Source organism: Grus americana, chromosome 21 (assembly GCF_028858705.1).
Source record: "Grus americana isolate bGruAme1 chromosome 21, bGruAme1.mat, whole genome shotgun sequence".
In the NCBI taxonomy this organism is placed as follows: Eukaryota; Metazoa; Chordata; class Aves; order Gruiformes; family Gruidae; genus Grus; species Grus americana.
The window spans coordinates 8393250-8418427 of NC_072872.1; the positions used below are offsets into that span (position 1 = coordinate 8393250).

Consider the following 25178-nt stretch of genomic DNA (forward strand, 5'->3'; position numbering starts at 1 on the left):
TGTTTATTTCTCTTAAATGTGGGAGAATTATAAACTTTTTTATCAGTGCTAAACGAAAGAGATGGGATCCAAAAAGAGAGACAGTAGCTACATGACAACAGGAAGCAAACAAACTGTATTAGGAAATATGAACAGGTTAAAAAAAAATCATTACATTAAAAAAAAAAATCTAAGTACAGAGTTGCTGTGGTCCCACGCTCAGATGTATGATTTACTCCAGGCAGCTGCCAGGAGCTACGGAGCTGCAGCTCAGGCTGTCGTGCCGTAACGGGACAGGGTCACTGCGGCAGAGCATTTCTTCGCACCGGTCACACAGCATGGTGGCATCGCTTGCCGGCGCGGTGGCATCGCTTGCCGGCCCCCCCGGCTGCACCCGAGGGCTCCCGGGTCTTTAGCCGGCACCTTGCTGGCCCTGCAGAGCCCGGCTCGCCGTGCTGGGCGGAAGGGCGCGTGGGAAGGGCTGCGCGCTTCTGGTGGAGGCGGCGTTTGCTTTCCGAGCGGCATTTCCAAGGAAATAAATAGAAACCCTCGTCTACTGCAACGGTCGCTTCAAGGCAAATGGAACAAAACCTATGATTGTCTGGAGAATCGGCAGCGAGACTAGCAGGATTGATCAGGGTCGTTTGGCACATGGACAAAATCTTCCTACTCCCTGGTTATCAATCGTACAACATACAACCTTAATTACACAATTTTGGTCCTTCACTACATACTTATATTAACATTATTTCTTCACAATAATGATATCTAATGCAAAAAATACTGTTAAGGAAGAAATAAAATAAGAAAAGAATTAGCAAAAAATTACAAGTTATATACAGATTAAAATAAATTCCATCAGGAAAAGAAACAATTCTTTTATTATTTTCAGTTGGCCCCTGTGGGAATAATTTAAAGGCCAAGCGCCTGGGCAGGGCTGTACTGCAGCAGCAGCAGAGGCAGATGTGCTGGGACGGGACCGTCCCATCTCCTTCGCAGAGCCTGGTTTCTTTTGACGGCGTCAGTTCCTGGGCTCCGTTTACCCAAGAGCTTTGTGCAAAGAGATGTCGGGGCCTGGCCGGTGGCCCTTGCTGGGCCGATGGCGTTCCCCGTTGCTGCAGGTGGCAGCCGAGGCTTTGCCGTGACTGCGCCCTCGCTGCCGAGCCGGGAGCTGACTGCGGCTGTGCAGCCTCCCGGCTGTTCCTCCTGCCTCCGTCCCAGCTCCCGCGTTCAACGGGGAGGGAAAAATCATGCAGGGTCCCGGGGTGGGGCGAGACCACTGAACCAGGGATTTGCACTTACTGGCCCATGCGAGAGCTTCGTGTCTATCCATACAGTATCTCTGATTATTACACCTAATTTAGGCTTGCTTTTTTGGTGGAGCAAGCACCGTGGGCGGCTCAAGCGGGCTGACATACTCCTGGTGTGAAAAATCCACCTCCTGACCCCCTGTAAAGCTCATCGAGCGCAGGCTGCGCTGCCAGCAAGGAAGGCATCGCCCAGCGCTGGGAATGTCAACCGGGGCGCTTGGTCGTGCTGACAGAAGAGGGTCAGGCTGCGGGCACCGGCTCTGCGGAGGTGGCGTGGTGACCGCTACAGCCCGACGTCTTGGCCCCACGGCACATGATAATTTACAGTAAAAGTCCATTGTAAATTCTGATTAAAAAAAATTAATTCAAGTGAGGCGGTACTTCTACAGGAGGCATGATCTCAGGAGAGCTGGCCACGTTCAGCCGTCAGTTCTGACAACACTGGTGTACGGCTTCCCATAAATATTGTTCCATAAATACCTGGTTTTGACCATAATTTCAGCTCCCTCCCCAAGCCCAGCACCCAAAAGATGAAGGCCAGCAATTTGTCACAAGCCATCAAAGTCCACCGATCGCTTCTGAACTGTTCCTTCTGGTGTCTGGCCGCAGGCGTGCACTGGTGTGGGTGTGCGTGCCCTCGCGGTGTGCCCGGAGGCCAGCCCGTGCCAGAACTGGTCACGCTCAGCACATCAGCCTCGCTCAGACAACTCCAAAAGCAGCAGCTTAGTCTGTCAGCAAACGATAACCGCTCATGTGGCTTGTAAACGAGTTCGTTAACCAGGTCGTTGGCTTCTTCAGGTGGCTGCTGGCTCGCACCGAGGGAGCGCTCGGGGCAGCAGTAGGACCTAGTGCCCGGCCGGCCGGAGCCCCCCCTGGGGTGGAGGTGACTGGGTGGGCGCCGGGGGCTGCACAGCTGGAAGGGAAGCCGGGACAGGTCAGTCCTCGCTGCGTGCACCATGGTGGCCGTGCCCAGTCCGCGGCTCGGGGCGGGGGGGAGATGCCACAGGACTGGCCCCGCTGCCCCCCCCCGTGCTGCACCCGCAGCCTGGCTCTGCGCTTCACACTGGAGCACCGTGTTCGGGGGCTGCCTGTGGCCGTGGTGGGCAAGAGCCACTTGTTGGGGTCTGTTACTGACCTGGGACCACGGAGGGGTGCTCAGCCCACGGCAGACGAGGTGCACCACCTGCAAAGCAAGGCAGATCGTCCTGCCGCCCATCCCCGCAGCGATGCTGCGCAGCACCCACGGGGGAGTCGCTCTGAGCCAACAGGGACAATCACGGTTTGGGCAGCAATAAGGTGCGCGTGCTTCTTCCACCATGGTCGGTGCGTGGGATCAGTTTGCTCCAGTGTGCCCAGAAAAGAGTGGGCTTTGCGTCCTGGCTTTACCACGGGCGCGTTTGGGGTTAGAGTGCTGAACAGCTTTGTTTTCACTGCGCTGGCAGCACGCAGCCTGCGTTCTCACAAAACCATGGCTGGGGTGACAGTGGAGGGCCTTGGGAAGGGGCAGGAGCCACACTATGATACTGGGTTGAGTTGATAGCGTCGCTACCAAAACCGACCCACCAGGGCATAAGCCACGACCCGAGCGCGGGTACCACAGCATCCCCCCGCAGCAGTCGCTTTTGCGTGAGGCTTCCCCCGCCCTGTGCATCCAGTGGTACTCACTGTGGCGCTGCGCCTATACGTTACCTTCCCGACACGTCGGTCCCATGTACCCGTTCAGACAGAGGCACTGGCCGTTCTGAGCGTCACAGTAGGAGTTGCTGGGGGCACACTGGCAGGCCAGGCTGCAGTCGGGGCCGTACCTGGTCGGCCGGCAGTCTGGGGAGGGGCAGAGAGGCGCTTAGTCTCTGCAGGTCAGCCCGCTGCTGCGGCAGAGCAGAGATGCGCAGGCGTTTCCCGCTGTGCACCAGGCAGAGCTTGCAGTGCAGGCTGAGTGCCAGGCAGAGAGCTTTTTGCCTCCCCCCTCCCCAGCCTGCTCCTGAGCGCGGGTGGTCCAGGGCATCAGAGCATCCCAGGGCCATCAGGGTCTTCCTTCTGCATCCGGGCCTCAGCCTGTTGGCTCCGGGGATCTGAGTACAAGGGCACTGGAGGCTGGGGGAGCATTTGCGCTCAGATCTGACTACAAGTCAAGGCTGGAGAGGTGAGTACCTCTGTTCAGGTGTTCTCACTCTTTGAGGGGACACACACACACACACACACACACAGAGCCCTCTTCCATGAGAATCCAGCTCCAACAAGAGGGGTTTGCATCCATTTTAGGACTGGGCTTCTCGCCTACTGTCAATGCCCACTTGCACGGGCCCCTTTCTCACCTTCCCAAGCTGTGGCTCAACTCACCTGCGCCGCACTTGAGGCCGGTTTTCCCCGGGGGACACAGGCAGCGCCCCGTGGCTGGGTCGCAGGGCGCATTGCCGACGCAGTCGCAGAGCTGCTGGCATCCCTCGCCGTACGTTCCTTCCTCGCAGCCTGTTTCGAGAGGTGAGATACAGCACACGCGCCACGAGATCGCGCCTCGGGGTCCTGCCTGTTTTGTAGGGAAGCAGGAGGAGGACGGGGTACCTGTCTGACAGCGCTCGCCGCGGAGCCCAGCGGGACACTGACAGCGACCGGTGGCCGGGTCACAGCCCGCTCCGTGCTCACAGTCGCAGCGCTCCCGGCAGCCAGCTCCATGGAAGCCCGGGGGACAACCTGGGACGGTGCCGAGGAGAGCTCATCAGAGCGTGGCTGGGCCGAGCGCAGGCTCAGCTGTAGACGGCCTCTGCAGCAAAGCCTCCGCCAGCCCAGCAGAGAGAAGCAGCGAGCCTTGCTCTCGCAGAAGTGCCCAAATGAAGGCAGCTGCTCTCAGTGGCCCACGCAGGGCTACCAGCAGCCTGCAGCGAGCCTCGGGTGCAGAGCACAGAGTAGCCACTCCGAAGCGTTTGCTCAGCTACCCAACGCCAAGCCGCGCGGCAGTGACATGCGTGTCCAGCTGCCTCGGACCGGCACCTCTGTATCCGGTGCTCTCATGCAGAGACTAGAAATGACCTTCTCTGCGACTACTTCTGCCACCTGGGAAGGGTTCGCTGTGAACACCAGAGAGGAAGAGCCCGTCGGTGCACACAGCCATGTGTGCGACTGCAGCGGGTCACACCTTTGTCCTATGGTCCTGCTCTTTGGATGAGCTTTAGAAAACATCCCCCCCTTGCAAAGCCAAAGGTTCTTCCGCTGCCACAACTCACTGTGTTCGCACAGGGGCCCGTAGTAGCCCGCGGAGCAGCGGCAGGCTCCCGTTCCCGGGTCGCAGGCGGCGTTGTGCAGGCAGGCGCAGCGGAGCTGGCAGTTGGCTCCGTACCTTCCCGGCGGGCATTCTGCAGGGGAGACGCGGCGGTGGAGCTGCTCAGCAGCCGGAGAGCCGGCCCTGGCCCTGTTCTGCGCTCTTAGAGGGCCGTGACATGATAAGGTATAACAGGCACAGGTGGGGTAACAGAAACTGGACCCAGTATGAACCAAACTGAGTGAGCTGCACCGTTACTGGGCTGGTGCAAGACAATGCAACCAAGTCAGGTTTACCTAATTCGCAGGATTTCCCCATCCACCCAAGTGCACACGAACAGGAGCCGTTGGCTGCATCACACAGCCCCCCGTTGCGGCAGGAGCAGGTCTGCTGGCAGCCCACCCCGTAGCGGTGCTTCTCGCAGCCTGCGGGACAAGAGGTGGTGGCAGTGGGCACATGGACCGTGGCACGGTTCGGGCAGGAGCACCCAAAGGCAGGCAGAGGACTCAGGGCAAGGAAATCGGTTCTTGCTCAGGACCTTTTCCTACCCATTGCCTGAAACGCCTGCTCGTCCTGACACACCGCCCCGCAGCTAGTATTTACCTTGCTCACAGGTGGGACCAGCTCTTCCTGGTGGGCAAACGCAGTCTCCGGTGACGTGGTGACAGGTAGCGCCGTCCCCGCAGGAGCACACCCGTGCGCAGTCCTTGCCGTAGTGACCAGCGGGACATCCTGGTGGGAGGAAAACCTTGAGCTGCCTTGGTCGTGCCAAAGCACAGCTGGCTACGTCTGACGGCTGGGGAGGAAAAAGGCTGGGGAGGAGAAAGGCTGCGGAGGAGAAAGGCTGCGGAGGAGAAAGGCTGGGGAGGAGAAAGGCTGGGGAGGAGAAAGGCTGCGGAGGAGAAAGGCTGCGGAGGAGAAAGGCTGGGGAGGAGAAAGGCTGGGGAGGAGAAAGGCTGCGGAGGAGAAAGGCTGCGGAGGAGAAAGGCTGGGGAGGAGAAAGGCTGCGGAGGAGAAAGGCTGCGGAGGAGAAAGGCTGGGGAGGAGAAAGGCTGGGGAGGAGAAAGGCTGCGGAGGAGAAAGGCTGGGGAGGAGAAAGGCTGGGGAGGAAAGGCTGGGCAACGGCACGTGAGCAAAGCAACGGGGCACGAGGGGAGGCAGGGGAGTCTGCAGCCCTGGTGACTGGCAGAGCAGGAAAAGAGCTTCTGGGTTTCCTTCTGCTGGAGGAGCGGAGCATTTTTAGCAGAGAGACAGCAATACAGTGATGGCGTGATGCAAAGGCTGATGTGTCAGGCCCTTCACAGTGGAGAAATTGTTTTGGCATAAAACAAATGGAAGTGTGAAAATGTTTCTGTGGTTAACACAGACAGCAAACGCGATCAGCTGCGACTGCGCTGCCACAGCAAGGCAGGCACTCCGTCTGCGCTGCAGCGGGGAGCGCACTGCTGCCTGTGTGGGGCTGCAAAGCGACACAAGGAGCGTTTTGGGGTTTTTTTTTTTGTGCTGACGGGCCAATGCAGGGGTCAGTCACTGTAACTCTTCTCATCAGGTGCAGGATTTGCACCTACCACCATTCACCTCCTGCTGAGGAAAGTCCTGCGAGCTCATGTCCGCCCCGGCTGACCTGGGCACTCACCGATACTGCAGTCAGCGCCGATGTAGCCAGCCGGGCAGTGGCACATCCCTGTGGCAATGTCACACGTGCCCCCGTTCTTGCACCTGCACGGCCTTTCGCAGTTACGGCCGTACCACCCAGGAGAGCACTCTGCAGGAAGAAGAGACAATGGCCTCAGTGCCTAAAAAGACGAGAACAAGGACCAAATTCTCTGGAAAAACCAACCACGAGGATTCAGACAGCCGTTTCATCAGCGAGGAAGCCGACGGCTCTGCTGGAAGCGGGTTTGTGCCAGGCTGGCACAGTCCATGGGCTTCTGATCCGCTTTGCAGCACGGAGCTGCTCCAAAGCGCTCGCGGGTCAGCCAGCTACAGCAACGCGCCAAGGGCGTGCAAGTCACCTACACACATCCCTTGGCACGAGCCGGTCGTGTCAGCTGTCACCCAAATATCACAGACGACCCAAGCTCTTGCAAGCCGTGCTCGGGTGCCTCTGCCCTCCCTGCAGCGCACGCTGAAGCGCAGGAACGCAGCAGCTGCTCCGAGGTGCCGACTGCTCAGCAGGAGCCAAAGAAAAACCCAGAAAGCACTTTTTTAGCAATCATCTCATGGCAAACAAGCAACAATGCCAGGGAGCTTCGGACTGCTCAGAACCTCTCTGCTGAAGATACAGCTGGTAAATATCCCACAATTCAAAAGAAAAACGGCAAAAGAACCCGTCTGAGAGCACAGGAGAATGATGTTTTGTTTACATGAACTCCTACTTGCAAATTAGTCAGCGAGAGACACCGCAGAGGTCAGAGCCGCCTGTGTGTGTGCAGGGCCAGGCTTGGCCAAGGGAGCAGGAACACACTTGCCTGGACAGCCTCAGGTGCTGGGCCGCAAGAGCTGGGCTAAGGACAGACCGACCCAGACCTTGGCCAGGCCAGCGAGGACAAAGGCGACCAGGGCACGAAACCAGGCGAGACAACCCGTCGGAACCTGTGCTTTGAAGCCACTCCAGCGAGCTGGCTGCCCCCCGAGCGGAGGCTTGCCCTGCAGTCAGCCCAGCGCCGGGGACGATGGCTCTGCACCGGCACCGCCGGCGCTGGCACGGTGCTTTCAGGGCGAAGCGCAGCCTCGGGCAGCAACCTGCACAGGCCGTGAAGGAGAAGAGGAACCGAGCGTGGACTCACCCAGCTGGCAGGTGGGGCCATGGAAGCCGGGGGCGCAGACGCACACCCCGGTGACCGGGTGGCACTCCTGGGTGGCTCCGGCACACTGGCAGATCTGACCGCAGCCCTCGCCGAAGGTCCCTGGCAGGCAGGCTGTCAGGAGAGAGGGCACCAAGGACACTCAGATTCACTTAGCGGGAACTATCCCAGCCCTCTGTGCAAGACTTTTTTTCAATCTTTTTATTTTAAGCCAGGATTAAGGAAGCCTTTTATGACAGTGAAAGTTCTCTGCCACCCAAAAAGCAAAGGGAGCCGCACACAAATGTTTCCTTGACTCCAGGAAAGACTTGGATTGAAACGAGAACTGAGTACTTAAAGGCATTAGATGCCTTTCGCAATGCTAGCCCTACCTCCCCTCACATTCCCGCAAGCGTCCATCCCCACACACAGACATCACTAATACACCCGTCCCCTGGGTGAGGAATGTGCTCACATGCCTCTGTCTCTTCCAGACTTGCTCATACCCACAGGAGCTCATTTTAATACTGATTTATTGCTAATCCTCTGGATAAATACATAGCTCTGATTTCCCACTTGGCTCCCTGTGCTTCGCTAACATTCTGCGGGCACGCACCCAGCTGCCAAAACGTGAGTTGCTCCTTGGCACAGCTCGCTGCTGGGGCTTTTTTTTTCTTGTTTTCCCCCCCCCCCCCCCCCCCCATTTTATGTAGCAATTGCTTGACCCGTCATGTTCCCAGAGCCTGTCAGCAGAACTGTCAGAGGATCGCTGCCCTCCTCGTACGTTTTTCACATCCAGAGCCTGCAAAGCCCGGCGGGCAGCCGCACCGGCCGGTGACGTGATCGCAAGGCACTCCCAGGGGACAGGCGCAGCGGCCGGCGCAGTTCTTCCCGAACGAACCCGGCAGGCAGGCTGTGGGAAGACAAGGAAGGAGATGTAAGGCTCCTCTCTGGCTTTCCAGCTATTGCGAATGCCTGAAAGGCATGAGAGAGCGGGGGCCAGCTCCCGCCCTCAGCGCCCGGCTGCCGGGGTGCTGGCTCACCCTTCTCACAGCGCCAGCCCCGCCAGCCACGGGGGCAATCGCAAGCGCCAGTAACGTGGTGGCACGACGCGTTGTCCCCACAGTCGCAGGGCTCTTCACAGCGTGCTCCGAACAGCCCCTCTGGACAAGCTTCCGAGATGCAACCACAGGAGAGACGACAAGTTACACAAAAAAAAAAGGTGATGTGGGTCTTTTTCACTGCAGGTTCTGTAGGCACACCACTTTATTTACGTCCCTTTCATTCCTGCCGGGTCAGAGCGGTGCTGTGACAAGCCCAGTGCCATCTGCCAGCCCGCGAAGGCGTTATCGCTCCGGCACGCAGCGCGGCTGGAGCAACCAGCCCCCTCTTGCCTTTGCTCCGGCGGCGATGGGCAGCACCAGCCCGGCAGCATGGGGACTGCACCCACGTCCTCACGGCACATGTGGCGTGGGACATCGCTGCACGGCCCAGACCTGACCACGTGCCCTCTGCTCGCAGGAACACCAGTGTCTCAGCAGCATCACCGGTCAAATCTGCTCAGGGTACAAGAGCGTGAAGCGTACCGCTGGCAGTCACCTCATTCAGCATGAAAGTCTCTTTTAGCTGTGCCACGTGTTTTCGGAAGTGTTATTCCTGGCACTGTTTAATGAGAGCTGGGTGCCAGCACAGTATATTTTAGTCACGGCAGCGATCGTTTAGTTTTGCTGCTTCCTCTGTTGTCACAGAAGCACCTGGTTTCTAAAGCCGCTGCGAAACAAAATGCGTGCGGTACCAGGATTATGCAGACTTTAGCGCTGCAGGTGCAAAAAATCTATGAAACTAATTTTCACTTCTGCCTTGTGAACGATGCAAAAAAATCAGTAAGTCCCCGTACAACTGTCCAAACAGGTTGCTGGGCCACACAAGGGCCAAGTTTGTGCACGCAGCTGTGGTGAGAGCGTGGCTGCAGTGTGCACGCAGCTAGGCAGGTATTTGCACGTACATGCAGTTTGAAATGCAGCTCTGTGGGAAGGCAAGGAGAGGAGTCTAGCTTTTCTTTAAAAAAAAAAAAAAATCATACCATTTCTGCATTTACAGGTGGGGGTTTTAATTAACTTCTATCAAATTATAAAAGCGAATCTGGGAGTGAGCTCAGCGCAAGCAACTGCAGGCAGGGTGAGGCAGGAGAAGTCCCCGTGCAGCGCAGCGTCACGGCAAACTGCTCCGATGGCCACAGCCAGAGGGGCACCGGGAAGCCCAAGCCCCCCGAACGCCCCTCCTTTGTAACCTCCACCCCGGCAGCCTAACGCTGCCTCGGGATGGGGGACTTTGCTGCCGGGGCTGCCAGGGTGTGGGGCTTCGGAAGCGCGTGCCACAACGCTGCGAGGGGATGACGTGCCTGAGGATGCGGCAGCATCCCGCTGCCTGCCCTTGGCCGGCGAGGCGAGCTGTAGGTTCTGGGCCAAACTGTTCACAGCCTCTGTGACCGGAGACGTGCCGGGCAGGGACCCCGAGAGCACTTTGGTGTGGCTGATGGCAGACACAGCCGCCGCGGGCAGCTCCCTTACGCCAGAGTTCCGCTGACAAGTAATGTCACTGGCCCGAGACGTGCCTTTTACACCGTAACATAAGGAATATGCCAGGCTGAGGAGTCATGACCCCTGAAAGGGGAAGGAGCTTGTGGATGTCTTTCTGGTGTGCTGACGCTCCGTGCAATCCCTGTTGCTGCTCTTAGTCCGGCCAATTGCCTTTTCAATGCTCCCGCATAGTCAAGGGCTTGCTGGGGTGGGCGTTAATTTACCGACAGGGTGACGCAGGAGCCCGCCCCATGACAGATGTCATTACTGGCTGGGGCGCAGGGCTGGAGCCAGGCGTTTAGGGTCAGTGTAATTGGGCCGGATACAGGGAAGAGGAGAAGAACGAATGGAAAGGAGATGATCGTCTGTTACTCTTCAAATAAATGGAACAGGAGAAGATCTTCACTTGGCATTTTGCTTCCCCTGTGTGGGGTGTGGGCAGGGGGAACTGCTGCCCTGCGTTGCATCCCTGCCCTGATGCCTGGGGGCCCGTCCCTTCGGGGACCCCATCCCTCTCCCACTGGCACGGTCGCAGGCTGCCATGTGGCCTCGGTGGCACCATCGCTTTCGGACAGCCCTCAAAGGAGAGCAGAAAGCACAGCGGTGGGCAAAACCAGGGCACCCAGCCGGAATCACGGCACCCGTGAGCTCTTTCTGCCGTGCTGAAATCCCAATTTTATGTCTTTGCTTGAGAATCCCCTGAGCCCCTGCACTCCCCGTGTGCAGCACCAGGGCACTGATGCAGCACGTGGTACCCGTGGTTAGAACCCCCCGTGCCCCACTTACGGCTCTCGCACTTCTCGCCCATCCACCCGGGCTGGCAGACGCAGTGGCCCTTCTGGCGGTCGCAGAGCCCCCCGTGACGGCACTCGCAGCGCTGCCGGCAGCCCGCCCCGTGCTGTCCCTGCGCGCACTCTGGGAGGAGGCACACGGTGAGATGCCGCGCCGGCACCCACCGCCCCGAACGCGCGCGGGGAAGGACCGCACCCCCAGCACCGTGCACATCACCCCCAGCCTTCAGAGGAAAACAAGTCCAAAACGGGACAAGTTTGTGCCGGAGCCCGTGTCTCGGCGCTGCCGACGCGGCGTTACTCACCCAGCTCGCAGGCCAGCCCCGTCCACCCCTCGGGGCAAGCGCAGAGCCCTGTGCCGGGGTCACACGTGCCACCGTTCTGGCAGAGGCAGCGCTGGTGGCAGTTCCTCCCGTAGAAACCCACCGGGCACGCTGAGGGAAAACCAGAGCAACCATCCAAGTCAGGACGCAGGCCCGAAGGCAAACACCACGCCTCTGGTATCCTGCCGGAGCGACAGGCAGCCCTGAGGCTGCTGAGCTGCCCACATTTGGTGTTTTAACCTGCTCAGGTAAGGCAGTGATGACACGGGGGCTGGGTGCCTGATCTCTCTAGAGCCTTCTTAGCTCCGGTGGTGGCAAATACACAAAAGAAAAAAGATTGGGCGAGTTCAGCAGCCAGGAGAGACGCTCAGTTGGTAGTCAGCACCTTCGGTCCTGAGCTGCAGAGCATCCTCCTCTCCTAGACCCAGATAGTGCCAGTGTTTGGCAGAGAAAAAAAGCCATTTAACCACAGGGATAATTGTCCTCATGCGCAGAGTTTCGCCCTGTGCCTAGAGCTGTGCCTAAAGGCATCGCTGCCTTGGTGTCTGAATGCTCAGCGCGGTGGACGATCAAGCTCTCACTCTGTGCTGCCACGGAACCCCGAGTCAGTGCAGTTCCTGGTGCTCGTGGGGAAGGCAAACTCCTGGCTTCTCTCTTTGTGAATGAATCAGGACGTGCTGCACAGCTAATTACGATCTTAGTTGCAGTCCGCCCTTGCTATCGTACTGTCTCAGCCTTGTGTAGTTGCTACTCCATTGCAAACTCCCCCCCCCCCGCCCTGAGAAATGGCATTTTTCATGCCTGGCAGAGGAAGCAGACAGCCTGGGTTAGGAAGCGACCGTACGGTGCGTTACCTTGCTGGCACGTGGGTCCCGTCCACCCGGCGGCACAGACACATCGGCCACTGACGTGGTTGCAGGTAGCGTTGTTGAAACAGTTGCACGTCTGGCTGCAGTTCTCGCCGTACCTGTTCTCCTGGCACGCTTCGTGGGAGCAGAAGCAGGCATAACCGTTAGGCAGGAGGTATGGATCGCATCAGCCAGGCTCCCACTAACCACCCTCGGCTGGGAGAGGAACCAGCACTGCTGCGTGGCTGCTCGGACGGCTGCGTGAGTTGGGTTTTATGGTGCTGGGGGAAATGACAGCTGCATTCTACAGGCGGCTGACATCCAAACACGGGCACTGTTGTTATCATTAACGTACATCATTTATCTATTTGGAAACTGTTTTGCTGGATGCCCAAGCCCTCATGACATTCAACAACAACGTGCTCAGCCAGAGCCCCCCCCGCCCCGGTCCCTCTCCGAAACCAAATACTTCTCTGCCGCACAGGATTAAGGAGGGCTGCTCTGGCCTCGCTCCATCCCATCGCCAGCCGCAGAGGCCGCAGGACACCTACCCTGGCCGCAGCGGGGACCGTCCCAGCCGGGGGGGCAGTGGCACTGGCCCGTTGCATGGTCGCAGTGGGCACCGTTCAGGCAGTCGCAGGCTTCCCGGCACTCCAGTCCGTAAAATCCATCAGGACAGGCTGCAGAAAACCAAAGATAAATCCCCACAAAACGCCTATACAGAGAGCTGGAAATCTCCCAGCAGAGAAGAGATGTCCCTTGGTGGCCTGTTTGCCGATATAATGCCGCAGCAGTGTGGCAGCCACCTGGTAACGGCTCTTCCCCCGGCAGGGCAGCAGAATATTGGATGCCTGTCCGTTATGGACACTCGAGGTACAGGACCAAGCTGTGGTGCAGCAGGAGAGCAGCGGCACTGGGTTTCTGTCCACCGAGCGACCGAGCAGGTTGGTGCGGGAGCCAGAACCCTGCACCCAGGGACCCCTTGGAGAGGCTGCTCCAAGACCTCATGTGCAAGGTGTGTACACACACGGCGACCAAGGTGGCTGTGCATTTACTCCTTGTTTACATTTTGTTAGTCTTTTGGTTTTTTTTCCCTTCAGAATTAGAACCAGAGTCTTAGCAGCTTGCAGACATGCGGTTTTTCCCCACCACCATCCCGAGGGATTCTCTTTGCTGTAACGGGGTAGCAAAGTCCCATTTGCAGACCCTGCCGGCAAGGGGACCGTGGTCCGTGGGAGCCGCTGACAGCGCTGGGTCCCCAGCAAAGGTACCTACCGTGCTCACAGAAGGTTCCTCGCCAGCCCGGGCTGCAGGTACAGGCTCCGCTGACGTGGTCACAGGCAGCCCCGTTCTCACACTGACATTGGTGCCGACAGCTCAGCCCGAACCACCCTTCCGGGCACTCTAGCAAGCAGAAGCAAACGAGACTGAGGGGTCTGTCCTTTCCTGGCGTCCCCGGGAAGCCACGCTAAGGCAGGAGCTCAGGCCCTCAGTGGAAATCGCAGTATCCGGCAGCTGCTTTTTTATCGCGGCTAGTGGGCTCTGCCCTACCCCCTGCAGACGTGTACCCACGTCACCAACCACCCCCAGGACAGGACCGGACTGGCCAGATCACGGACAGGGTGCGGGGACTGAACTTCTGTGACTGAACCGAGAAGCGCTGCTGGAGAAATCTGCTCTGCGGCTTCCCCCGCTGCCTTTCCAGGGGGAAGGCAGAAGCCTCCTGCACTGCCTGTCTGGTGCCCTTCCCTGGAAAACGGATCTGTGTCGTTTGGCTCGGCTCGAAGGCGAGCAGGGCAGCCCGCTGGCAGCACTCACTCTTCTCGCAGCGGCCGCCCGTGTAGCCAGCTTCGCAGACGCACTGCCCTGTCTCCGCGCTGCAGCTCCCATCGCTGTTGCTGCAGTTGCAGGTGTGAACACAGTCGGGGCCCCAGCGACCTGCATCGCAGGCTGAAACACAGGAGGGAACCGGTCCTTAACGGCGTGCGCTCCACTTGCTCTGCTTCTCTGGCGAGCAAAGGGGTGGGCACAGCACTGCCTTCTCCTTGGGGTGTTGTTTCCATCGATTACAACCGCTCACTTGGGCACAAGGACAAACACGGCTGTAGGTCCTCAGAAAACCCAGTGGGACAGTGAGAGCAGGTGCTACATTAGCACGTATTTGATGTGAATTCATTCTGCAAGCAAGCCCGCTACGGAAAGGCAAGTGGCACCTGGCGGCACCGGCAGGACAGAGCGGAGAAACCTAAAGGATGTCAGAGAGAGAATTTTCTGGCAGAGGCACAGCACGAAGATGGCCGAGAAGCAAATGACAGCGTAGCTTTGCACAGGTCAGTGTCTTCTAGGAGCGATGGATACCAAACAGCGGGTACAGTACCTCTCTGGCAGTTATAGCCCGTCCAGCCAGGTGCGCAGCTGCACGTCCCCGTCACAGGATGGCAATGTCCATCGTTCCCACAGCTGCAGCTCAGCTGGCAGTCTGGGCCGAACCAGCCGGGCGGACACGCTGCCAACACAGACAGGAACTCCCTGCAAACGGCTGCTGTAACACCGCGGCAAGGGCTTCCCTCCGGACAGACCCGGCGTGGGGCTTCTGCAGAGCCGCCGTGAGCATGGACGCCCCTTGGCCGAGCTCCGGGCTGAGCGGGATGAGGGGCTTAGGGTTTTACCTCCCTTCCTCCTGATGCAAATGTCACCAGTGTGAAGACAGGACTAGAGGGAGTTCAAGGGAAGAACCCAGCCCGTGCCCCAGAGCGAGAGGCAACGGAGGCGTGCACGGTGCTAAGCCCGGCTCTGACGAGCGCAGCGGCGCCTGGTCGATAGCGGGATGCTCTGCTCACTGGAGCAGGTACTCCAGGTCAACCTAACTAACGCCCGTGCCAGCTGGAGACAGCCGGTCAGGGACCCGGCGGCAGACAGCACTCACCGTCCTGGCAGCGCCGGCCGGTGTAGCCGGGGGGACAGAGGCAGGTTCCCGTGGCGGGATCGCAGCTGGCGTTGTTCGCACACTCAGGACATATCTCCTGGCAGCCCAGTCCCCAGCGACCGTCAGGGCAAGCTGGAGCACAGGCAGAGAGAGAGGACACACAAGCATCGGGATCACAGCCCAGGCGTTAGGGGGAAATGTCTATTTTCTGGTGCAGGGCAACGGGTCCCCTTCCTCGTTCGTGTCCGTGCTTCGTGCAAAGCATAGACTTTTGTTTGGCAATACATGGCTACTAACAGGGACAACGTTGCTTTGTTTGTTTTATAAACAGCGCGTGAGCCCTGGGTAAGTGCTATTCTGATCTCGCTCCAGTGCTTTCATGTCGGTTTTGGATTCGCATCGACTTGCGGGGACCTACAAGGGCTCCTCGCTAGGCAATGGTGGTGCTGGCAAAGGGTCTTGGCAGCTGCGGTCCCACCGCTGGGCAGCACGTTACTCGGCAGCGCCCAGAGCTGCTTTTAGTTGCGAAGGAGAAGCAAAAGGCTACGAACTGATAAAACTGGGGCAGGAATCCTTGTTTAACTGCTGCTAAGCTGCTCCAGGGCCTGGAAAAAAGTCAGTTCAAAATGTACGGTAAGCACTGTGCATGTGTGGGTTTATTGCTCAGTCCAACTGTTAGGAGCAGGACATCTATACATGACTAATATCTTCCAGCTGCTGTAATGCTCTATAATCATGTAAAAGCTTTCAATTTAGGATTCTCTAGTTTTCCAGCAGTCGAAGAGTAATATGGTGAAGGTAATTAAAAGTACACATCAGTAAAGACAGACTCCTTTCCTATGTTAAGGACTGCAACAGCCAAAAATATCTTCATCGCCTTATTGTTTATGTTGTTTACTTCCTTGGACTTCACTCAGCTTCCACCGCAGAGCCATGGAGCTGAGGTTATTGTTTAAGACTTACCATCGAAAGCTGCATTTTTTCTAATTTTCCATGAAGCTGATTCTAATTGCACTAGGTGCTTTGAAAACTCATTTTAGCAAAAGAAAAGTAACAGCTAAAGGCCTAAATCCCTACCTCCGCGCATTTGCTGCTGTTGCCTCCTCACCTTGGCCGCAGTCGTGTCCAGTCCAGCCCGGCAGGCAGAGGCACTGCCCTGTGGTCCGGTCGCAGGGTGCTCCGCCGCAGGAGCAGGACTGCCGGCAGCCCGCCCCGAACTTCCCCTCCGGACACTCTGCGGGGAAAACAGCAGTGAGAAAACTGCCGCTCCGGAGGTGCCTTTCCCAGGAGCACGCTGCCCATCGGACCCCGCGCACCACAGGAGCCTCAGGCTCCGTGAGGAACAGCCCAGCTGGGAAAGGTTCCCGTGCTGCAGAGGAAGACCGTGCTCATGAGCCTGGATGTGGCCGCTCTGCTATCCACGCTGCAACCTCCATTTGTCTGGCTGAGGATCGCTCCTCTGCTGTTGCTTGTCCTTTTGACAAGTATTTCTTCATACAAGAGCGACCGCTCGCGTGCCCAACGGCTGAGGCCAAACGGGTCTCCAACCTGTGGACACGATTCTGCAAAATAACCAGCTCGCTGGCCGCTTGCAGCCCTGCGAGGCCGTGCCCTGGGCAGCAGCCGCGGCCGGCCGTACTGCCGTACCGCTGCAGGCACCGACAGCGTGGCAAATGGGTCAGGAAAGATGCGCTTTCGCTCTGCCTCCGAGCCACGGGCGCTCACCCCAGGGGCGCTGACCCAGCCACCCTGCTCGCTCTGTGCTGGGGTGCAGAACTCCGCGTTCACAGCCCCCAAACCTGTACTATCCCTTGACTTTTATAAGATGCTGGGAGGGCCTTTTACTGCCCTGGCTGCATGCCTCTGGAATCTGGAAGCCAGGCTTTTAAGAAGCAGCAAGGTTTGCAGCCAGTATGCTGATGTAAAGCAACAAAGAAGGAGCATCCTCAGCCACAGGAGCAGTGAGTGCTTTTCCTTCCCTCTGCTCCAAATGCCAGTGGTACTGCGGACACCAGAAAGCTCGGTTTGCTCTTTGTACCCCGTTGCACAATTTACCAGCCAGCTAATTACGTGCAGGCTGAGGGCCTCAGACCCAAAGATCCTTAAATCCTCTTTGAGTCTCCCAGAAGAGCTCCGTGCTCGCAGACCTTTTTGTTCACTGAAGCCAATGTTTCGTAAGGCTTCGGCAGATGCAAACACACCAGCATTCACAAATCACGGAGGAAAAGCACACCAGCGTGTAGATTTCAAGTGACACAGTGGAGTTTTTGTTATTCCTCCTCTTTGCTAATTGATGGCAGATGTTTGTCTTCACCCTTTAATAATTTCCAGATCCGAACAACAGCCAAGAGCCTACTATTTCTATACAAATATTTGTGTTATTTCCTGTGACTCCCCCCTACAGGCTTTAGCTCCTTTCTGATTCTTTTTAAAAATACCCCGACCGAAAGCGCCCAGCCCGCCGAGGCGCCGCGTGGCTCTGGAGGCAGCAGCGTCCCGCCGCGTCGGGGGGGCTCCGGGGCTGCCGGGACCCCTGCGAGGGGACGCAAGCCCTGCAAAAGCTGCTCGCATCTCTCCTCCCAACGCCGTTTAGCTCTGTTAGTGCTTGCTTGCATTGGAACTTTCTGTGACCATCTGCAGCTTTTGTTCTGACCAACAGACCAGCTATGTTCTACCAGTTGTGGCATTATGCAAGACACTCATGTGCTAGCAGCTTAATTAGCTTAATAGCCATAACCTTTGGTTGGGTGCGGAAGGAATGCTGGGTTATACATAAGTTAGTGCAGAAATTCCCAGGATGCTTGAATCAAAACTCAGATGCTGACCACCGCAAGCCTCTTAACGCAGCGTGTCTTCAGATGTGGACTTCGAGAGTCCAATTTTTTTGCATTTTCTGTTGGATCCTGCCGGTTGAAGTGTGATTCAGAAGGAGACAACCTCACAAGAGCGGGAGGTTGGCTGGTCAATCGTTGATCAGCTCTGAGGCTGGCACAAGGTATTATTTTCCAAGAACTGTGTTCATGTTTTGTAATCGTCACCTTGTGCCAACGACTCACTGCCTTTAGATTCACTCAAAACACCTTTATTCGAAGAAAGTCAAGCTCTCTGAAACCCCAGCTATCTCCCAGGATCTTGGAAAGCTGCGCCCTCAGAGCTTGAGCGCGACACTGCAGGCACAGAGCTGTGCAGTTTCGTTACCATGCTGTCAGCTGGCCCTTTATGTGAAGAGCAGAAAACTGCTCCAGGAGGTTCATACAGAGGCAGAAGTTTAAATCCTACTGTAAATGAAATATAAAATTTTCTTTTCCACTTGCAGATCAAACAGAGTTTCAATATGGAATAGAGAATGGAGCAGAAAATATGATACCGTTCTGCTGGGCACCGATTGCCTGGAAGCAGAAAGACGTGGGGGGGGGCTAACCAGCGATGTCACCTTATCTACCCAGCAGAGGTGCCCAAGTGGCAGGATAAAGTGAGAGCTTGTTCTTGTCTGAATAAGACTCGTTATGCATGAGAAATCCTGCTTCCTCGCTTTACAAAGACCTGCAAATGGCAGCTCTTGTCTCCTCTAAAGCCATTCGACTTTTCACTCATCCGATCAACTGGGGCGGGCCAGGGGGTCTGCGAGAGCACAGGAGGAATTCCGCAAGTCCTTTCCCCTTCGTTTTGGGAACAGAAAGTTCGCGTGCATGAGGAACCGTGAGCTTACAGCACACCTGGAGTCGCCTCGCAGCGGCCCTGCCTTACCTCGGTCGCAGTTGTCCCCGTGGAAGCCTTGGGGACACTCCTTCCAGCACTCGCCGGTGACATGGTCACAAGACACTTCTGGAGGGCAGTTACATTTCTTCCTGCAGCCATCCCCGTAAGAGCCAGGGTCACAGTCTGTTAACAATCATCATTAAAAAGGAAGAACATCTGGCATTACTCGGTTGACCCTGGAAGAGTGGGCAGCCCCAGCTCGCAGCGACGGGCACTGACCAGCACCCTCCCAGGCCGGTAGCTGGGCACCGAAAATTAGCTAGGTGAAAAAAGGCTGCGGGAGGAGAAAAGGGGATGCTTAGTGACTACTTCTTGGCAACTCACTCGTCTCGCAGCGCTTGCCGCGGTAGCCGGGTTTGCATCGGCAGGAGCCATCCCTCTTGTCGCAGTCCTGCGTGTTCTGCTGCACACAGCGGCACTCCTCGGAGCACCCGGGGCCGAACGCCCACTTTGGGCACACTGGGTGCAGAGGGAGAGAGCTGGTCAGTGACCTGTGAGGCCAAAGACACAGGGCAAGGGACAGAAACTTTGCCACCCGGCGCTCGCCCTTCCCAGGGACGCTATCTAGAAAGGCTGTAATCTGAGAATAATACACATCGCGTAAAATAGATGAGGACGAGCATACCTAAATGGCAGTACCGGCCATATAAGCCAGGATCACACAGACAGGCTCCGTAAATCCGATGGCAACGACCCCGGTTGGCACAGTTGCACTTCTTCCTGCATTGTTTCCCAAAAAATCCTTTAGGGCATCCTAGTAATAGAGAGAGATTTTTCTGGGCAGATGAGCCAGTTTTGGCCTGTCATTTTATTTCCAGCAGACCACAGGAAAAATGTACCAAAATCAAAGCTGCATAGCATCAGAAATGAACCTCGGCAAAGGGTGCAGTGAGTGCTGAAAAGAAGGCTGGCTTCTTTTCCGACCAGGAACGTGCTCGTGTCTCAATGCAATAAGGTAATGATGAGAGCGATCCGACGCCGTGCGTCAGCTCGCACCCAGGTTGCTTCGGCACTGCTGTCTGTGCACAGTGTCACCCAGCATGTCACTCCCTGCCACTCGCCAGCCACACGAGCTGCCTCGAGGGGATCCATCAGCTCTGCACCTCGCCTGAGATGGTAACGCCGGGTGAGCTAGAAATCTACCCTGCAGGGCTGCGAGAAGGCAGGTTTTTCCATATGTGAGAAAGTAATCCATGAGGCCGTTCCGATTGATAAACAACAGCGATATTTGCACTATTAAGGGAATAAAATTATTGTTCTTTCTCTGTTATGCTAAAGATGTTAATATTAGAAGCACATGGCAGACAGACTGTGTCAGCAGAGCGCTCCGGCCAGCGTCTGCCCGGGCGGCACATGCCTTCTCCCCTGTGATAAGGCCAGCAGACGGCTGAAGCAGAGGAAATGCCACCCTGGGACAACAGATCAGTTCTTCATTGTTTATTTTAATCTTACCTTCCTGTTTTTTCTCTGTAACCCTCAATCACCTCCTTCCTACAGAAAGAAGAGGTCGGGGTATCTCTTGCATTCATTTACATTCTGCTTCGGTCTCCTCCTTCCATAATAGTTCCCAGATGCTCCTAACCATTTGTCTGAAGTCATTTTGTCTCAATCTCTTATTGTCTCACTCTTTCTGTGCTTCAGACCTATGTCCCTCAGATCTTAACTCTTTGGGAGAACAAATACCTACCAACAGCAAGTGACCCCTCCTTTTGCACCACTGTGGGTCCTCTTGTCACAACTTTTCAGCGCTTTAGTTTTCCTTCAGCGGAAAATACCTCCGCAGTTCTGTAAATTTACCGTTGAACATCCGTTTTTGACATGCTTTTCTGTGTCCGTCACTGAGCGTCCAGGGAAATACAGATGGCTGCCCATGACATTGCCGAGTAGCAGGCAGGGACTGCAAAGCCCTTCCGTGCAAAGGCAAGACGTGCTACCTGGAGCACTGTTTTGTGGGTGAGGAATCCCCTTTACCACCTCTTCTTTATTAAAACGACATTTTTCCACGCGAGACTGAGTCAGAGGTGCAGGGATGTGTCAGAGCCATCACTCTGGCACGGTTCGATAAAAGAGTTGCAAGATGGTTTGTGTGGCCAGCTACAAAGGGAGCAGCGTAAGGTGTGCTGTGCAAAACACTTTAAGGCTTCAGAGGAGCACAAGTGGAACATCAGAGTGGCATCAGAGATGGCTGTAATTAATTGCCATTTATCAAATTAGGGCAAATGCTCTACTAACACGTGAAGAGAAACAGAAAGGAGCTACCTCCGCAGGCTGGGGAGCGTCCCTCGCAAATCACCATTGCTATTTCCTCACAGGAGAACGTTTTAGGGAGAAAAGGAAACCGCGAGGGAGGCCCCGGTGCAGTGTGCTCGGTTTCAGGGCCCTGCAGAGGCCCCGTGAGGCGAGACATCCTGCACGCCCGGTCCCCGCGCCTTGCCGAGGGCTGCGGCGAGAAGGAAGGGGACGGCCCTCGCTGCCGCGCGGAGCGGGCAATGCCGGAGAGCCGTGGGCTTACCATCTTGGCAGAGCTCGCCGGCCACCCCGGGCGGGCAGTGGCAGGCGCCCGTGGCGGGGTCGCAGGTGCCGCCGTTCTGGCAGCGGCAGGCCAGGCTGCAGTTCCTCCCGAAGGTGCCGGCCGGGCAGGCTGGGGGAGAGAGAGAGAGAGCCGAGGCTGAGCCGGCTGCCGCAGGCCCGTGCGCGGCCGCTGCCCCCGCGCATCCCGGGGCCGGGACGAGAGGAGCTTTCTCGCCCGCTGCCCTCCAGCATCACTCACTCTGGTTACAGAGGACACCGGTCCAGCCTGCCGGGCAGTCGCAGCCGGACTCCTCGGCGTTGCACATGGCTCCGTTTTGGCAGTCCTCACAGGTCAGGCTGCAGTCGGGGCCGAACGTGTGCTCCAGGCAGACTGCAACGAGAGGCACCGCGCGTGAAAAGCCTGCCCCAAGGCTGCCTCAGCATCTCGGAGAGTTTGGGCAACCCCCCCCCCCCGCCCCGTGCAGGCTGCGGCAAAGCTAAACGCATCCGCGCTGTGACACAGGTTCTGTGTGCGTAGAAAAGGCGCTGCACAAGTCTGGTGGGGCACTCACCAAACACAAATAAAGCCAGCACACACGATTTATTCTGAAGACTTCCAAGCAAAGTATGCCATTTACCACTGCTGAAAAATGCCCACCAAATTTTTCTGAAAGCGTGTGCTCTCCTCTTGCTTCCATCTCTTCCTCCTCTTCTTCATAATCGTCATTAAAGAGCTGGGTAAATTCATCTCGCAGGATTGCGACATGAGGGATTGGGCGGATAACGGGGTGCCGACCATCCAGAGCTTCCACAGGGTCCTCTATAGCTAGGGAAGCAGTCATGGAGATGACAACGTCAGTGTGGGAAGACAGACAAGGTCTCTAAGAGGTGACTAGTAGGGCAGAACCTCTGTAATTGGAAAGGGAAACCAGAAATATCTGTACAGGGTTGGTGCATCTGACTTGGCATGGTTTGCACCACTGATCTCTCGCTATATTGAAACCTCTACAATTTTTGCAACTTGTTTGCTTGTTTGTTTTGGCTAGAATGGGCACTGGCCAGCTAAGTGACTGCCAAACGTATGGGAGAAGCTTTGATGTTAACCCTGACGGGCAGCTCTGGCTCCTCCGGTTGCTGAGCTCGCGCTCACGCCATCGCCTTTGCCCTGAGCCACTCGGCTTCCTCCAGCTTTCAGCTAATTTTTTTTCTGGAAAATTAAACAAGATTGCCCATCTAACAAAATTAAGCAATGCGTTTCAGCTTGGTGGTTCTTTTGGAAAGAGTATTTACCAGCCACAGGTGTCCTTGCCTGGCAGGGCAGGGTTACACGCGAGGCAATCAAGCTAAGCAGGGGCACCCGTGGGGGCCGGGGCTGCAGAGCCTATAAAAGCCAGGGGCCAGAAGAGGCTCAGGCATTTTGCCAGAGTGGAGCCAAGTGCTGCTCTTTGGGGTCCGGACCTCACAAAGCCTTTCCAGGGACCTGGGTGATGCTGCTGGGGGTCACAGGATGAAGAGTGGGGTGTTGGCCGCCCTACTAAGCGAGTAAGTTGGGTAATGGTGTCTTTGGTGGTGGGATAAAGGCACTGCCACTTAAAAAAGATAAATGCGTTATTTGTTGCACGGAAAAACTGTAGGGGCTGGTGACTGTGGAAAGGGCTCTGGTTCTTTGGCGAATACGGAGTCATTGCTGCAGACTGTCACACGTGTGGCTGTGCCAAAATCCCCTACGCTTCTTTGGCAAGCGCTGTGTAACGTGGCTGAGATAGGACTGAAAGCTTGCCTCTGGTGGTGTGAGTCCCTGCCGCTGCTAACAGCAGTAAGTGCCGTGAAAAAGCTGGAAAAAGTGTTGTGCAGGGCTAATGAGCTGCAGGCTGCGCCGGCCCCGGCTCGGCCGGGTTCTGTGCGGGAGAGGCTACGCCGGGCTATGCCGCTCACCCGAGCGGTGCACAGACGTTGCACTTACAGATGCAGCTCCTTCGGTCGTCATCCAGTTTGTATCCAATCTCGCAGCCACACTGGAAAGACCCTAGCTGGTTCTGGCACGTGTGTTCACATCCGCTGTTATCCGAAGAGCACTCATCCACATCTGAAAAACCAAAACACCTGCTTGGAGCTGGGAGAAACGGGAAGGAATGCCTGGCTGCTGGCAACCAGGCAGGACAATGTCTTGTTCCCTTTATTAAGGGCTCGTGTTAGTCACTGTCTGAGCTGTATTTTATACAGACACTTTATTTGCCTCTATCTCTTGGGTGAAAATGATGGGCAATGTTGGCCTCTGGGGTTGAATACAAAATGGTTTCTGTGAATTAGTGGAGTCAGACCTGGACTGACTCAATGTGAGAGATCCTGACTGAAGTCGGTGTGTTCAAAAGCCCCAGCGCTTCTTTCAGTTGTGCTGGACTGGTGCATGGGTTAGAATAGCCGAGTCGCCTTAACAGTAAGAAACTGAGGGGGCTGGCAAAATACAGAAAACCAGAATTAGGGGAACCCGTGCCGTGTGTGTCTCTTGCCGCGCTGCAAGGCTGAGGACTGCGGCGTTGCTGGCTCGCTTTGGGCGTCCAGCTAGATGTTTCTGCTTACCATCACACCCGCAGCCGTCTGTGCTGAGCCTGTATCCCGCGTAGCAGGCACACTCGTAGCCTCCAGGATAATTGTAACAGTCTTGCTGACAACAGTGAGAACCATCGTCACATTCATTGATATCTAAATAAAACCCAAGGGCACTGGATGTTAATACACATGTAGCTTTGCAGTGGGGACAGTACTCATTAAAATTGCTCTGTGACTAGTTGTGGTAAGCTTTCACTGATCTGCCCGCCACGTGTCGAGCTACTATTCTTGCTTTCCTCTTGAAATAAGTGAGCTTTATGTTTACAGATAGCCTGGAGAAAGCAAAGCTCCTAGGGCTTTGAACTTCAAGCCCCTTGTACTTATGGGACTCCATTTGTCCACTCTGCAGTGGAATTACCGTGGTCCCATGTAGCAGTGGGGTTTGTGAAGCATTCCCTACCTCCAGAGGAGGCTGGAACAAGGAGGTATCTGGTAGGAAAACAAATAACGCTGCTGGGCTACAGGAAGTGCACTGGGCTTTGTAGCATGCGAGGGAATAATGTTCTTTCAGAGTAGACTTCAGGTCCTGGCTTTTTTGCTCCCATGTTGTGATGCATGCAGACATCTCCTACTGCTTCCTCAGCGGCACAGAGGAAAGCAAACGTCCTGGGGCTTTTGGGTTGTTCTCCTCTGGCAGAGGAATCACCCCCCTTTGCACTAGCAAGGGTGGGTGCCCGTGGCAGCCTGCTCAGGAGGGTGTCTGCTCCTGACGGCTGTCCTGGACAGACACGCTCCTGGGGAGCTGCGGGAAGAAGGTGGTACTGAACAAAGAAACAACGCATTCAGGAATTATTTCCTGAGCAATCTGAACTGCAACTCTAAGCTGCACAGAAATACTTAAGTACTGTTTTGAATCACTAAACACCGTTACTCTGTGCTGGCACCCTCCTGTTTGCTGGTTTTATAGGAAGAGAAGTCTCTAGGTGTAAGTGCCTCACTGCACTCGGAGGCACAGACCTCCAACTGACCTGCAGGAAGGGCACCAGGATTTCTTGCAGCTTTGGACTGCCTGAGGGATGGAAACACCCACCCAGCCTTGCTCTGCAAGTCTGAGCCACAGCTCCCAGCGTGAGCACGGGAGTAAACCGCAGCCCGACCCTGGCGCAGGAAACGTCTGGCTAGTGAGCGCTGCAGCGAGTTTCCGACAGGTTATTTACTGCAAGGGGCTCAGAGCAACGCGATATAAAGTGCATGCCTCGACTTCCTAGCATTTACAGAGCTCAAGGGGCATTTCACCCTTATCTCCCCGTTAATACATACTTTATGGAGCCGGATGGGGCTGAACTACACTTGGCTTGCAGCTAGTGACTCACCCACATCACTCATCTATTCCAATTACACTGCTGCTTCCTTTGAGATAACAGGCAAGATGGTACACTTCGAGTATCATCCCTTCTAGACGTAGGCTCATAGGTATCTGAGGTGTGAGGCTCTGTATTCGCCAATGCTGCCTTAGACCAGTTCCAGCAGGGAAAAACTAACTAGTTCTGAAGTCAGCGT

General features: G+C 56.3%; 1 protein-coding gene across 3 annotated transcripts in view; it reads right to left on the reverse strand.

Moving 5' to 3' along the window:
• Positions 1-16: 16 nt before the first annotated feature.
• MEGF6 (multiple EGF like domains 6) overlaps positions 17-25178 on the reverse strand; it is a 102266-nt gene continuing 77104 nt past the window's right edge. For 2 of the 3 annotated variants that reach the window (XM_054849625.1, XM_054849626.1), the window contains 29 exons: positions 23649-23771; positions 23032-23154; positions 21727-21894; positions 21328-21459; positions 21070-21198; positions 19183-19311; positions 18882-19016; positions 18546-18680; positions 15907-16032; positions 14799-14930; positions 14250-14378; positions 13691-13822; positions 13148-13276; positions 12424-12552; positions 11879-12007; positions 11007-11135; positions 10697-10825; positions 8375-8503; positions 8116-8244; positions 7335-7466; positions 6182-6310; positions 5149-5277; positions 4842-4970; positions 4511-4639; positions 3852-3980; positions 3630-3758; positions 2979-3110; positions 2425-2472; positions 17-2202 (listed from right to left, as the gene is read on the reverse strand). In XM_054849625.1, the coding sequence (XP_054705600.1) occupies positions 2135-2202; positions 2425-2472; positions 2979-3110; positions 3630-3758; positions 3852-3980; positions 4511-4639; positions 4842-4970; positions 5149-5277; positions 6182-6310; positions 7335-7466; positions 8116-8244; positions 8375-8503; positions 10697-10825; positions 11007-11135; positions 11879-12007; positions 12424-12552; positions 13148-13276; positions 13691-13822; positions 14250-14378; positions 14799-14930; positions 15907-16032; positions 18546-18680; positions 18882-19016; positions 19183-19311; positions 21070-21198; positions 21328-21459; positions 21727-21894; positions 23032-23154; positions 23649-23771 (3650 nt within the window). In that variant the 3' untranslated portion in view covers positions 17-2134. The remainder of the gene's footprint in view (positions 2203-2424; positions 2473-2978; positions 3111-3629; positions 3759-3851; positions 3981-4510; positions 4640-4841; positions 4971-5148; positions 5278-6181; positions 6311-7334; positions 7467-8115; positions 8245-8374; positions 8504-10696; positions 10826-11006; positions 11136-11878; positions 12008-12423; positions 12553-13147; positions 13277-13690; positions 13823-14249; positions 14379-14798; positions 14931-15906; positions 16033-18545; positions 18681-18881; positions 19017-19182; positions 19312-21069; positions 21199-21327; positions 21460-21726; positions 21895-23031; positions 23155-23648; positions 23772-25178) is intronic. The other variant, XM_054849627.1, reaches the window with a different exon arrangement.